Genomic DNA, 13,771 nt, shown 5'->3' with positions numbered 1-13,771 from the left:
CCTGATATTTATAGACGTGCAAAAATTGTTGATATTTAAAATAAGGTGCACATTGGTGGCATTTACAATAAACAGAATGTTATCAGATAGATTGAATATCTGTTATTGGTCCCACAAGAGGAAATTTGCAATGAGATTATGGATTACTGTTACGGCCAGCGCCTCCTATCCTGTGTGTGTGTTTTAACCATATGTTGTGGCGATGCAAATAGGGCTGTGTGATCCCCACTCCCTGGTTGGACCACGACGGCAGAGGCGTGACTGCAACCAGGAGTCCTGCGATTGGTGCGGCGCTCACCAGGCTGACCAACTGAAAACTCTTTTAAAAGAGTTGGCAGTTCAACTGAACGAGGCAGCTGACTTCTAGCGTGTCATTCTGTGTTTCTGTGTGGTTGAGGCAGATAGACTGTGTGGTAGGAATTGGGCCAGGATTAGAGTTAAAAACTGATACAGCGTCATTTCATTACAGGTAGTTTTCTTTTGTCTAGTTTCACCAGGATTAGGGGTGCTGACTCCCATGTAGTTTTGTTTTGTGTCAGTTCCCAGGTAGTGAGGCTTTTTGTTCCGTTTTTTCTTTGGTCCACAGTGACTGTATTGTAGTATAGTGTTAAGTTCTCCTTATGAGAACTCTTCTTGTGTTTTGCTGTTTTCTTTAATTTGAGCAGCACCCACCAGCCCTCTTCCTTAGTTTTGCCTCATTTGTATAGTATCTTGCACATTTTTGTTCAAACTTTTCTGCAATAAATAATTTGATTTTTACCACCTACAACTGTTTATGTTGCTTCCCCCCCGAGCCGGGGTTGTAACAATTACCGTTAAATAGAGTATTATAAAGTACAAGGTGCAATGTGAAATATAGAACTAAAGTGTATATAGGAGGGGGTGGTGCATGGGTCCTGATGGGCTCAGGGTAATTGTTTATTGCTTGGCTGAATTGAGTCACAGGAATGTAGCAGCCAACAGGTCAGATCATGAGCCACTGCTTTTGACCAAGGTTTGTAGTGTGTGATGACTGTGAGGATAAAAGATCTGCTGAACCATTCAGTCCTGTGGTACAGTGAGATAAGCTGCTCACTGTAGCTGCTCCTCTGTCCAGCCAGGATGCTGTGGAGAAGATGGCTGGCTTAGTTAAGGATGGACTGCACTGTGTTGTGTTTGCTTGTCTCAGCCACAGTCCTCGGTGAGTCCAAACTCCTGCTGAGCACTGAACCAGCGTTCTTCACCAGCCTGTCCACTCACCTGGTGTTCCTCTGAGTCACGCTGCCTCCCCAACAGACCACAGCATAGAAAACAACACTGGCCACCACTGACTGGTAGAACATGCAGCATTTCACTGCATACATCAAAAGATCTTAGTCTTCTGAGGAAGAACAACTGACTCTGCCCCTTCTGGAACAAAGCATCTGTGTTTGTGGACCGGTCCAGTTTGTTATTGAGGTACCAGCTCAGATCTTGGTAGGTTTGCACCACTTGAACGTTCTCTCCTCTGATACTGACAGGCCGTAGCTTAGACCTGTGGAAGTCCACAACCATCTCCCTAGTCTTGGAGATGTTCAGCAGATGGCAGCCCTTAGCAGTCCAGTGAAGGCCGTCATAGTCTCCCTGTCTGTGTGTATGTGGGTGTGTGTGTGTGTGTGTGTGTGTGTGTGTGTGTGTGTGTGTGTGTGTTCAGTGAAGTGTATCAGTCAGTTCAGTTTCTGTTCAGTCTGACTGAGGGAGGTTTTTGTACGACACTTTTTCACTGTGTGAACACATCCTGACTGTTGATGTAATGATAACTCTGACAGTAGTAAACTGCTGCATCTTCAGTCTGGACTCCACTGATGGTCAGAGTGAAGTCCACTCCATTCCCTGTTCCACTTCCACTGAATCTGGAGGAGATTCCAGAAGCTCTGCTTGTTGTAACATAGATCAGGAGTTTTGGAGCTTCTCCAGTTTTCTGCTGGTACCAGGCCAGGTAATATTGTGAACCAGAGTAGAGAGCTACTTTAGTACTGGCTTTACAGTCAATAGAGACAGTTTGACCGAGCTGCACTGATTTGGCTGCTGACTGAGTCAAAACAACATTTTGTCCAACAGAGCCTGAGGAGAGAGAAGAAACAATGAAACTCAGCTACACTTACATGATTTCACATCACAGAAAAACCATTTTCCTCACCCTGAGTGATGCAGAGGAGAGTCCAGATGAGGACGCAGATCAGAGTCATGTTGTTGATGAGGAGGATTTGTGTGTCTTCTGTTGTGATGAAGGACAGCTGTCAGTCATCCAGTGTTCAAGTGTCAGGACTATAAAGTCTCCCAGAGCACTGGAGCATGGTGCTGCTGATGCAAAGTGGTTCTCTATGGAAATGTCTGACTCACTCCAACAGGGACTTGGATCAATGTGATGATGCTGGTTATCAATCCATCAATCACTTGATCAGAATATTGAGCAGGAACATTTTGCAAGATTTTGTATTCAGGTTTAGTCTTCTGGATATATCTTGTTTTAAAACATTTCCTTTCTTCTTCAAACATTTAGTTAGAGTTTATCAGCGGATCATTTAATTATTTACACAATTGATTGGGAATATGTCTGGACTTACTGCTGATATTGTTTCTCTTTTAAATACTTTATGTGTATGAGCATTTTTTATAGTTTATCATCTCAATCTTGAGAAAACACTTCTGTGAAACTTAAAAACGCTACATTTCAGCTGTCAGGATGATAAACTCTCCCAGAACACTGGAGCTATTTTTTGATTACAACAATTTTTGAAAGTTCATCAATGGATTAGTGAATTTATCAGAGAATCAATTATAAATGTGTATTTAATTTTACTTGTATGATATATTCAACAGTTTATGTGTATGAAATCTTTATGTGTTGCTTGTTATTTTCTGTTTTAAAAATTAATATTTACCCAGAATAATTTAAAATCGACATATATTAAATGAAACAATAAATTATACATATTTGCAGCTTTGGGTTATTTTCAGTTTTCATACCAGCTGACAAAATGATACAAACAGTGAATGATTTTGGTGAGTTTGTTTGTTCCAAAGTCAGAGATCCGTGTCTCTCTACAGTCAGAGGTTTTTGTACAGCGACTCAATCAGTTTGTATCACTGTGGTGGACTTTTGGTGGAGGAACCAGACTGGATGTTGGAAGTAAGTTCAACTTAAAGATCTTTCATTTCAGGAGGATTTTTTCCTTTCATTTTCTCTCTTGTTCATCACAAAAAAAATTTAATCTAGTTTTGTTACAAATATTTTGGACTCATAAACAAAGCTCTCTTTCAATACTGAAATGTTAAAACTAATTCCATTGAGTATAAATCATGTGGATGGTCCAGAGTTTAAGTGATTCTTTCTGGTTTTAATGGTAGAATCTTGAGAGCTTGTAGGTTTAGTTCAGTCTGACAAAGTCAGAGTCGTGTCTTTCTACAGTCAGAAGTTTTTGTACGGCGACTCAATCAGTTTGTATCACTGTGGTACACGTTCGGTGGAGGAACCAGACTGGATGTTGGAAGTAAGTTTATATTTTCAGTCACTACTAAATACTAATTTTTAAAATATCTTTTAAAAGTTCAGAATCTGACCAGTTGTGAAACATTTTTGAATTCAGAAAAACTTCATGTATTAAAGTTTGAATTCCTCCTCATAGATGCTAACTCTGATCAGGTTTGATGAAATTCAGTGTTTACATGATTGAAATGACTTAAGTTGGGAAATTACAAAACTTGAAATGTGCATTAGATAAAACTTCATTGGTCCCGTTGTTAATTTTTTACAAGATAATATCAATAAATTTATGTTCTTCAATCCTGGATGGAGTGTTGATACAGATTTCTATTTGAAAATGTGTAAAATATCTAAACTTCCTCATTTGATCATAAATTGTTTCTACTTCTGGATGAAATGATTTGACCTGTTTAGAAAAACTCTGAATATTATTCAAATAACTTTCTGTATTTTTCTGTTTCTACTAAATACTTTAATATTTAGTCCAGACTTTGAAGTGATTTTGCAGTGAAACTTGTCAATGTTTCCACATGTACTTGTTTAGTTTCCAGAGTAGTTGGACATGTTTGAGGTGAAACTGTGAGATGATTCTCTCTGAGCTGATTTACATGAGAGCTTTCTGAAAGGGAACTGAAACAATGTGTGAGTGAGTGAGTGACTGCTGGAGCAGAAAAAGCATGAGACACAAACTCCTTGAAGGACTGAATCCAGCGTGTCACACTGAAGGTGTCCACGTGTGTGATGTTTGAGTGACAGCTGTGTGCTCCCTGTCCTCTAAGCTGATTGGTGTCTCCTAGGTGATGTCCCTCCCACCCTGACGGTGCTGCCCCCCTCCAGTGAGGAGCTGCAGCAGGGGAAGGCCACGCTCATGTGTCTGGCCAACAAGGGCTTCCCCTCAGACTGGAGTCTGTCCTGGAAGGTGGACGGCAGCAGCAGCAGCAGCAGCAGCAGCAGCATGAGCTGGGAGGAGAGCAGGAGCCCCGGGGTGCTGGAGAAGGACGGCCACTACAGCTGGAGCAGCACCCTGAGGCTCCCTGCAGACCAGTGGAGGAAGGTGGTCTCTGTGAGCTGTGAGGCCACCCAGGGCTCCCACACTCCACTCTCACAGACACTGAGGAGAGACCAGTGTTCCCAGTCCTGACCTCACTCACTGGGACTCTCATACTGGTTTGACTCTCTGTCTGCTCTCTGGAACTCTCTCTCTTTCTGTCTCTCATCAAACTAAATAAAGATTCAAATAGTCCTATTTTCCTCCTCATCATGTCACAGCTCATGTTTTCACGTAATAAAGATATTTGTCTTCAAATCGAAAATGTTTCTGAGGATTTTATTGTTTAATCAGACTTCTTATTCCAGTTAAAATCTGCAAATATGAAAGTGATGCTACAATGTGATGAATGATTTTTTTTCCAGTAACTTTGTTAAAATATATGAGAACTTTCCACTGCAACAGTTCAACATAATGTCTCATTTTGTATTGACACAACAAAGAAACTATGATTAATAAAGGAAACAGTGACAAGTAAAGTCAATGTTGAAATCACTGTTAAATAAATCAGCAACCTGACAATAGAATTAAAGCATATAATAAATCAAAGACCATATCATCGTGTCACATAAATGGGTACAACACAATGACAATCTTTGATATTTGAATTTTATTTAAAGTCTTTATAGATAGATGATAGATAGATAGATAGATAGATAGATAGATAGATAGATAGATAGATAGATAGATAGATAGATAGATAGGATAGACTGCACCTGCCTCCTTGACTGTTTGAATTAGATACTGTCCAGTCTAACAAACTCTCATTCATTTACATTTCACTGAAAACTGGGTGATTTATTCTGCTGAGGAAGATCTGTGAAAGCTCCACAACTGCTGTTTCCAACATCAGGAATTAACTTTCTGACTTACACATTTTTATTATTTGACCTTTTATGTTTACACTTAATATTGAAGTTTTCTTTTCATCATTTAGATTTTTACATTTTCTATTATATTTTACAGTAATGAGGGATTTACAGATGCTTTTGGGCCATGACATCTTTGATTGTTTGGTTTCTGATGCTGATCTGTGTCATAACAGTTTATTCTCATTTACTGTCCCACAGTCACTTTTCTTGGTTTTCTGACCAATCAGAAAAGAGCAAATGATTATGTTTGGATTTAAATGGATGATGAGAAGCTGCAACAGAACAAGTCATATTTAATTTGCTTGGTAACATTGTCTGTCTGTGTGTGTTCAGTGAAGTGTATCAGTCAGTTCAGTTTCTGTTCAGTCTGACTGAGGGAGGTTTTTGTACGACGCTTTTTCACTGTGTGAACAACCACTGACTGTTGATGTAGTGACCACTCTGACAGTAATAAACTGCTGCATCTTCAGTCTGGACTCCACTGATGGTCAGAGTGAAGTCAGTATTTCCAGATTTTGTTCCACTGAAACGATCAGAAACTCCAGACTGACGACTGCTAGAGCAGTAAATGAGGAGTTTGGGAGCTTCTCCTGGTTTCTGTTGGTACCAGTTGAAACAGTAACTAGTACTTGGACTGACTTTACATGTGATGGAGACTCTCTGTCCTGGAACAACAGACTGAGATCCAGCAGACTGAGCCACAGTGATTTGTCCTGATGAGCCTGAAAACATGAAAAAGAGGAGAAGAGTTATTGAGACAAATCCAGCTTGGAGAAAGATGATCAGCATCCAAACACATGAGGATCATTTCTTTAACATGGACAACAGATGGAATAAAAGTCCATGCTGCTGGTTTCAGTGTTTTTCCATCATCCTGAAGCAGAGTTTTCAGCAGAGTCTCACCCTGAACAAGGAGCCCCAGGGTGGCCAGCAGCAGAGTCCCAAACATGATCATTGTACTGCCGCTGTGTGAGAGTCTGTGAAAGGCCTGAACAGACACTGATCAACACTGAGCTCTTAACGTCTGGGAGCACAGAGGCAGGACACATATGCAAACACACCGAGTCAGTCAGCTGCAGCTGTCCTCAACACATCAGGCTGTTTCCTGCTCACTGCTTTGACTACTGCAATCATCCATCACCTAATGAGAGACAATCTGTGGCAGAGAACTTCATCTCCACTCAGGAGTAAGACAAGATGTCAGTTATGTTGTGGAGGAGTTTAGAGGTTTATGAGACAGAAACTCTTTCAGTATCTCACTGAGGCTGAAGTTGGAGAAATGCAGGATGTGTGAAGAGTGAAGTGAAAACCCAAAATACATATGAATAAGTCCTGTTGTTTTTATCCTTCATAGAATCAGGTACTTCAATGAATTACAACAAAGGAGACACAATGTAAGCAATAATCTGCACTACATCCCTCACTGATTGTGTGAAGAAACTCCTGTCATCCATCAGTGTGTAGGAAGCAGCTCACACTGGTTATGAATCATTCAGTCTTAGTCTGGAGCCTCACTGAGCAGATCAGACTTCTTCCATCTGACTTGGTCCCTCACACTCTGCCAAATAGCCATAACCCTCTTGGAGCAGTGGGGTCAACCACCAGAATAACGTCTCCAACACTCCTGTTCTTACTCATTTTTTTTCCTGTTTTGCCTTTCTTGGAGCAGCAGAAGATATTCCTCTGTCCATCTATACCAGAAAAGATGGGCCACATACTGAACCTGCCTCCAATGACATTTGGCATAAAGGTCTGATTTCACAAAGGTTTCAGGGGGATCCATTTGAATTGCCTGACTGATTTAAATATCACAGTTTAGATCCTTCAATATCACTTTAGTTTCAAATTTTTAGAATTCTCAAACAAAAATGAATCTTGAGAAAATTATACATGGAAAACCCACAAATCCAAAGATTGACAACAATGGAGAAACAGAAATCTGTTAAATGTAAGAGACCTCCAGCAGAACCAGAGTCAGGGAGGGCAGCCATCTGCCTCGACTGGTTGGGGTGAGGGTAAAGGGGAGAGACAACAGGAGAGGAGAGACAAACACACAGACAGCAAACAAGATAAAATCAACACTGGTGGTGGAACCAGGAGCTCAGATGAGACCTGTGCATCCCTTTAAAGCACGGTTTTCTTTTGTTTGGATTATTATTGTCTCCATTAGTTGGGGTCCAATCACAACATTTTATAATAAACACTCAAACATGTAATCTCGATTAAAAGTACAACACTAGGCTGGTTTAAATCATATTTATCAGACATATTCCTGTTTGTTCATGTTAGTGATAATTCATCCATTTACATCAGTTAGTTGTATAAAGTTTCATCGCTATGCAGGTGACACCCAGTTCTATTTATTCATGATGCCAGAGGATACAAATCATTTAGTCAAACTTAAAGCAGTGTTTAGGGCATAGAAACCTAGATGACCTCTAATGACCAGTAACGTTCTTCTAACTATAGCATAATTAATCAGTTTTCACTCATATTAGTGTCTCTTCACCAACTCGCTGTAACATCCAGGATCGAGTTTAAAATCCTCCTCTTCACATTTAAATCTCTTAGTGACAAAGCTCCATCATATCATAAAGGACCTTAATTGTATCATATTATCCTAACAGAGCCCTGTGCTCTCAGTGCTGCAGGTTTACTTGTGTTTCCCAGAGTTTCCCAAACTAGAACAAGAGACAGAGCCTTCAGTTTTCAGCTCCTCTGTTGTGGAATCAGCTCCCAGTTTGGGTTCAGGAGGCAGACATCCTCTTTACTTTCAAGATTAGTTAAAAGCTTTCCTCTTTGAGAAAGTTTATAGTTAGGGCTGCTCAGGATCACATGAACCATTACTTGTGTTGTTTTAGGTTTGGACTGCTGCACAACTTCTCATGATTCACTAAACATCTTCTCCTTTACTCTCATCTTTCTGTCTACATTTATAAGCCACCATTGCATCACTAACTTTGTGTCTTGTGTCTCTGTACTTTGTGTTTTGTCCTTTCTGCAGGTGTCTGGATCTGGAGCTACACATCTCTAATTTGCAGTTACTGGCCTCACTGACTTACAAAGTGTTTGCCTTTCATGTATTGTCTTTTTAATCTGTATCTTTTTTCTCTGTCCCCACTGATCCTCGCCCTACTGGTTAAGCAGATTTTCACCCTTCCTAAAACTGGTTCTGCAGGAGTTTAATTATTTTTTGCTTTTTTTGGTCCTTCCCGGCTAGCAAAAAGGAATTTTTCTTCCTTGTCTACTGTTGTTCAAAGGCAACCAAAGGAAACTTTTGTTTGTTATTTTCTCTGTTTCACTTCTATGTGACGTATCTAAAGGTGAGACGTGTTGTTAGTTGGTGCTAGATGGATAAAATTTGATGAAACAAAAATTTAACATTGATAATGAAGGTTTCTGAGCCTGATCTGTGTCTTGGAAGGACAATAAATGATGAACAGATACAGGTTTTCTTCTCTTGATTTGTTTGTGAATCTGATAAAAACACGTGATTATTATGGGACCTGAATGAAAACTGAACAGCTGCTATAAAGAGAATTTGATTTCTATAAAAATAATTTAAGATACTGAACTCGTTTTGGGATCTGTGTGTGTGTTCAATGAACTGCATCAGTCAGTTCAGTTTCTGTTCAGTCTGACTGAGGGAGGTTTTTGTACGACGCTTTTTCACTGTGTGAACAACCACTGACTGTTGATGTAGTGAACACTCTGACAGTAATAAACTGCTGCATCTTCAGTCTGGACTCCACTGATGGTCAGAGTGAAGTCAGACTTTGATCCTCTGCCTGTAAATCGATCTGGAATCCCTGATGCTCTGCTGCTAGTGTAGTAAATTTTGGGGAGTGTAAAACCCAATGATCCTTTATTAATCCCTCAACAGGAATATTTGCATCGATACAACATCAAAGGGGAGAGTGCAACCATGTGGGGAACATCTGAGGAAGATCAGTCATTTACTTTTATGTATTTTAAATGATATTTTATGGTACTGGGGTTTGTACAGATTCTATTGGGGCCATGACATCTTAACTATATGATTTCTGATGCTGGTCGTTGTCTTGTCTTTTATTTGAACAGGGTTGACAAAATTATAAATAGTTATAAAGCTCTGGTAAAAGATCATAATAGTTTCTTCTCGTTAACTGGAAACATTCAGTTCTAGTGCCTTTTCTGGCCAATCAGAAAAGAACACGTTGATTATGGGAACTGAAAGGATGATGAGAAGCTGCAACAGAAAAGTCATGTATAGTTTCTATGTTAACATCGTCTGTGTGTGTGTGTGTATGTGTGTGTGTGTGTGTGTGTGTGTGTGTGTTCAGTGAACTGCATCAGTCAGTTCAGTTTCTGTTCAGTCTGACTGAGGGAGGTTTTTGTACGACGCTTTTTCACTGTGTGAACAACCACTGACTGTTGATGTAGTGACCACTCTGACAGTAATAAACTGCTGCATCTTCAGTCTGGACTCCACTGATGGTCAGAGTGAAGTCAGACTTTGATCCTCTGCCTGTAAAACGATCTGGAATCCCTGATGCTCTGCTGCTAGCATAATAAATGAGCAGTTTAGGAACTCCTCCATCTTTCTGTTGGTACCAGGCTAAACGGTCAGAGCCATAAACATCCTGACTGGTCTTACAGCTGATGGTGACGGAGCCTCCCAGAGCAGAGCTCACTGCTCCAGACTGAGTCACTGTGACCTGTCCTCTGGACTCTGAGGATACAGAGACACAAAGAGAAAGCAGCATCATGGTTCTGTGGGCTTGATTTGAGAGGGACGGATGTTGATAGAGGAGAGGAGTTGGATTCTCTGGACTTTACCTGTGAAGCAGCAGCAGAGGAGAGTCCAGATGAGGACGCAGATCAGAGTCATGTTGTTGATGAGGAGGATTTGTGTGTCTTCTGTTGTGATGAAGGACAGCTGTCAGTCATCCAGTGTTCAAGTGTCAGGACTATAAAGTCTCCCAGAGCACTGGAGCATGGTGCTGCTGATGCAAAGTGGTTCTCTATGGAAATGTCTGACTCACTCCAACAGGGACTTGGATCAATGTGATGATGCTGGTTATCAATCCATCAATCACTTTATCAGAATATTGATCAGGAACAAGATTTTGTATTCAGGTTTAGTCTTCTGGATATATCTTGTTTTAAAACATTTCCTTTCTTCTTCAAACATTTAGTGAGAGTTTATCAGCGGATTATTTAATTATTTACGGAATTGATTGGGAATATGTCTGGACTTACTGCTGATATCGTCTCTCTTTTAAATACTTTATGTGTATGAACCCTTTATCATCTCAATCTTAAGAAAAAAAAAACTCTGTGAAATTTAAAAACGCTACATTTCTGCTGTCAGGATGATAAACTCTCCCAGAACACTGGAGCTTTGTTTTGACTTAGAAGAATTTTTGAAAGTTTATCAGTGGATGAATCAATTTATCACAGTATCAATCATAAATGTGTACTGAATTTTACATGAATGATATATTCAACAGTTTATATGTATGAAATATTCATGTTTTTGCTTTTTATTTTCTCTTTTGAAAATTAATATTTACCCATAAAATTCTTTAATTGAAATATACTAAAATAAAATGTAAATTATGGATATTTGCAGCTCTGTGTTATTTTCAGTTTTCATACCAGCTGACAAAATGAGACAAACAGTGAATGATTTTGGTGAGTTTGTTTGTTCCAAAGTCAGAGATCCGTGTCTCTCTACAGTCAGAGGTTTTTGTACAGCGACTCAATCAGTTTGTATCACTGTGGTGGACTTTTGGTGGAGGAACCAGACTGGATGTTGGAAGTAAGTTCAATTTAAAGATCTTTCATTTCAGGAGGATTTTTTCTTTTCATTTTATCTCTTGTTCTTTTCATCAGAAAAGGAAAATTTTAATCTGTTACAAATATTTTGGACTCATAATCAAAGCTCTCTGTCAATATTGAAATGTAAAAATTAATTACATTGAGTATAAATCATGTGGATGGTCCAGAGTTTAAATGATTCTTTCTGGTTTTAATGGTAGAATCTTGAGAGCTTGTAGGTTTAGTTCAGTCTGACAAAGTCAGAGTCGTGTCTCTCTACAGTCAGAGGTTTTTGTACCGCGACTCAATCAGTTTGTATCACTGTGGTACACGTTCGGTGGAGGAACCAGACTGGATGTTGGAAGTAAGTTTATATTTTCAGTCACTACTAAATACTAATTTTTAAAATATCTTTTAAAAGTTCAGAATCTGACCAGTTGTAAAATATTTTTGAATTCAGAAAAACTTCATGTACTAAAGTTTGAATTCCTCCTCATAGATGCTAACTCTGATCAGGTTTGATGAAATTCAATGTTTACATGATTGAGAAATTACAAAACTTGAAATGTGGATTTGATAAAACATCATTGGTCCCGCTGTTAATTTTTTATAAGATAATATCAATAAATTCATGTTCTTCAATCCTGGATGGAGTGTCGATACAGATTTATATTTGAAAATGTGTAAAAAATATCTGAACTTCCTCATTTGATCATAAATTGTTTCTACATCTGGATGAAATGATTTGACCTGTTTAGTAAATTATGATTCAAATCCACAGAAAAACTCTGAATATTATTCAAATAACTTTCTGTATTTTTCTGTTTCTACTAAATACTTTAATATTTAGTCCAGACTTTGAAGTGATTTTGCAGTGAAACTTGTGAATGTTTCCACATGTACTTGTTTAGTTTCCAGAGTAGTTGGACATGTTTGAGGTGAAACTGTGAGATGATTCTCTCTGAGCTGATTTACATGAGAGCTTTCTGAAAGGGAACTGAAACAATGTGTGAGTGAGTGAGTGACTGCTGGAGCAGAAAAAGCATGAGACACAAACTCCTTGAAGGACTGAATCCAGCGTGTCACACTGAAGGTGTCCACGTGTGTGATGTTTGAGTGACAGCTGTGTGCTCCCTGTCCTCTAAGCTGATTGGTGTCTCCTAGGTGATGTCCCTCCCACCCTGACGGTGCTGCCCCCCTCCAGTGAGGAGCTGCAGCAGGGGAAGGCCACGCTCATGTGTCTGGCCAACAAGGGCTTCCCCTCAGACTGGAGTCTGTCCTGGAAGGTGGACGGCAGCAGCAGCAGCAGCAGCAGCAGCAGCAGCATGAGCTGGGAGGAGAGCAGGAGCCCCGGGGTGCTGGAGAAGGACGGCCACTACAGCTGGAGCAGCACCCTGAGGCTCCCTGCAGACCAGTGGAGGAAGGTGGTCTCTGTGAGCTGTGAGGCCACCCAGGGCTCCCACACTCCACTCTCACAGACACTGAGGAGAGACCAGTGTTCCCAGTCCTGACCTCACTCACTGGGACTCTCATACTGGTTTGACTCTCTGTCTGCTCTCTGGAACTCTCTCTCTTTCTGTCTCTCATCAAACTAAATAAAGATTCAAATAGTCCTATTTTCCTCCTCATGATGTCACAGCTCATGTTTTCACGTAATAAAGATGTTGTCTTCAAATCGAAAAATGTTTCTGAGGATTTTACTGTTTAATCAGACGTCTTATTCCAGTTAAAACATGCAAACATGAACTTGATGCGACAATGTGATGAAGAGTCAAGTTTTTTTTGTAGTAACTTCGTTAAAACGCATGAGAATTTTTCACTGCAACAGTTCAACATAATGTCTCATTTTGTATTGACACAACAAAGAAACTACAAATAGTGAAGGAAACAGTGTTAAAATCACCATTAAATAAATCAGCAACCTGACAGTAGATTAGTAGATTTCAAGTATTTAATAAATCAAAGACCACATCATCATGCACATAAATGGGTACAACACAAAGGCAATCCTAATTCCTTAATTTTATTTAAAAATTCTGTAGATAGATGTGTAACCAAGTTAGGACTGGTGAGGGTCTTCTGGTTTCTTTTAACACAGAACCGACAACGCCACCGAGGGACTTCCACCCTAAGAATGTTAACAATCCTGCCTCTCAACAGAGGGGTTTCCCCTACTAAACACAGGTACGTGCACAAATGAATACAGAGGCGTGTATAGAAAAAATATAAATACAATTTTTATTCTGGTACAAAAATATGTTCACCACACACACAGTAATGTTATTATGAATGCAGTTATTAAAACTGACAGTCACACAGGCCCTACGCAGCTATGGAGGGGAGAAACCTGATTACTGAGCCAGAGAACACAGCCACAAGAACCTAAAGATAAACACACATGATGAGAAACGAAACTAAACTCGAACCAAGCAAACTAATACAGAACTAGACAAAACAACTACAAACTAAAAGAAAGAAACAACAAAATAAACAAGCAAAAAGACAAGGCAACAGAGGCAAAACTGTAACGAAACAAAGAAATGT

The 13,771-nt window shown here is 39.7% G+C and overlaps 1 protein-coding gene and 3 gene segments (V, D, J or C); 2 read left to right on the top strand and 2 right to left on the bottom strand.

Annotated features, from left to right (window-relative positions):
• Positions 1 to 1,738: 1,738 nt before the first annotated feature.
• LOC129347247 (immunoglobulin kappa variable 4-1-like) lies at positions 1,739 to 2,294 on the bottom strand. The segment is given in 2 exon segments: positions 1,739 to 2,082; positions 2,159 to 2,294. Coding segments are annotated over 2 exon segments (393 nt in total).
• A 796-nt stretch (positions 2,295 to 3,090) lies between these two features.
• Positions 3,091 to 4,828, top strand: LOC111585337 (Ig kappa-b4 chain C region-like). The segment is given in 2 exon segments: positions 3,091 to 3,151; positions 4,303 to 4,828. A coding segment is annotated over 1 exon segment (273 nt).
• A 963-nt stretch (positions 4,829 to 5,791) lies between these two features.
• On the bottom strand, positions 5,792 to 10,371 carry LOC111587451 (immunoglobulin superfamily member 2-like). Its single transcript, XM_055008770.1, has 5 exons — positions 10,244 to 10,371; positions 9,818 to 10,136; positions 9,118 to 9,248; positions 6,329 to 6,424; positions 5,792 to 6,147 (listed from the first exon to the last, which is right to left on the bottom strand). Exons 1-5 carry the CDS (start codon positions 10,293 to 10,295, stop codon positions 5,825 to 5,827), a joined length of 921 nt encoding a protein of 306 aa, XP_054864745.1. The 5' UTR covers positions 10,296 to 10,371; the 3' UTR covers positions 5,792 to 5,824.
• Positions 10,372 to 11,515: 1,144 nt separating this feature from the next.
• Positions 11,516 to 12,882, top strand: LOC111585335 (Ig kappa-b4 chain C region-like). The segment is given in 2 exon segments: positions 11,516 to 11,591; positions 12,392 to 12,882. A coding segment is annotated over 1 exon segment (276 nt).
• Positions 12,883 to 13,771: the final 889 nt, after the last annotated feature.

This window comes from Amphiprion ocellaris, unplaced genomic scaffold (genome assembly GCF_022539595.1).
Source record: "Amphiprion ocellaris isolate individual 3 ecotype Okinawa unplaced genomic scaffold, ASM2253959v1 Aocel_unscaffolded170, whole genome shotgun sequence".
NCBI classification, from domain to species: domain Eukaryota; kingdom Metazoa; phylum Chordata; class Actinopteri; family Pomacentridae; genus Amphiprion; species Amphiprion ocellaris.
The sequence above is the reverse complement of the archived record's forward strand: the minus strand, read 5'-3'. Positions and strand labels throughout refer to the sequence as shown.

Bases quoted from the DNA above. Each gene is read 5' to 3' on its own strand.
- LOC111587451 (XM_055008770.1), bottom strand. From the start codon at position 10,295: ATGACTCTGATCTGCGTCCTCATCTGGACTCTCCTCTGCTGCTGCTTC. The intron at 6,425-9,117 runs GTCAGTGGTTGT...AGTGTTGATCAG, and splicing joins GAGTGTTCACTACATCAACA to TGTCTGTTCAGGCCTTTCAC. The intron at 6,148-6,328 runs GTGAGACTCTGC...TCATGTTTTCAG, and splicing joins CCTGGGGCTCCTTGTTCAGG to GCTCATCAGGACAAATCACT.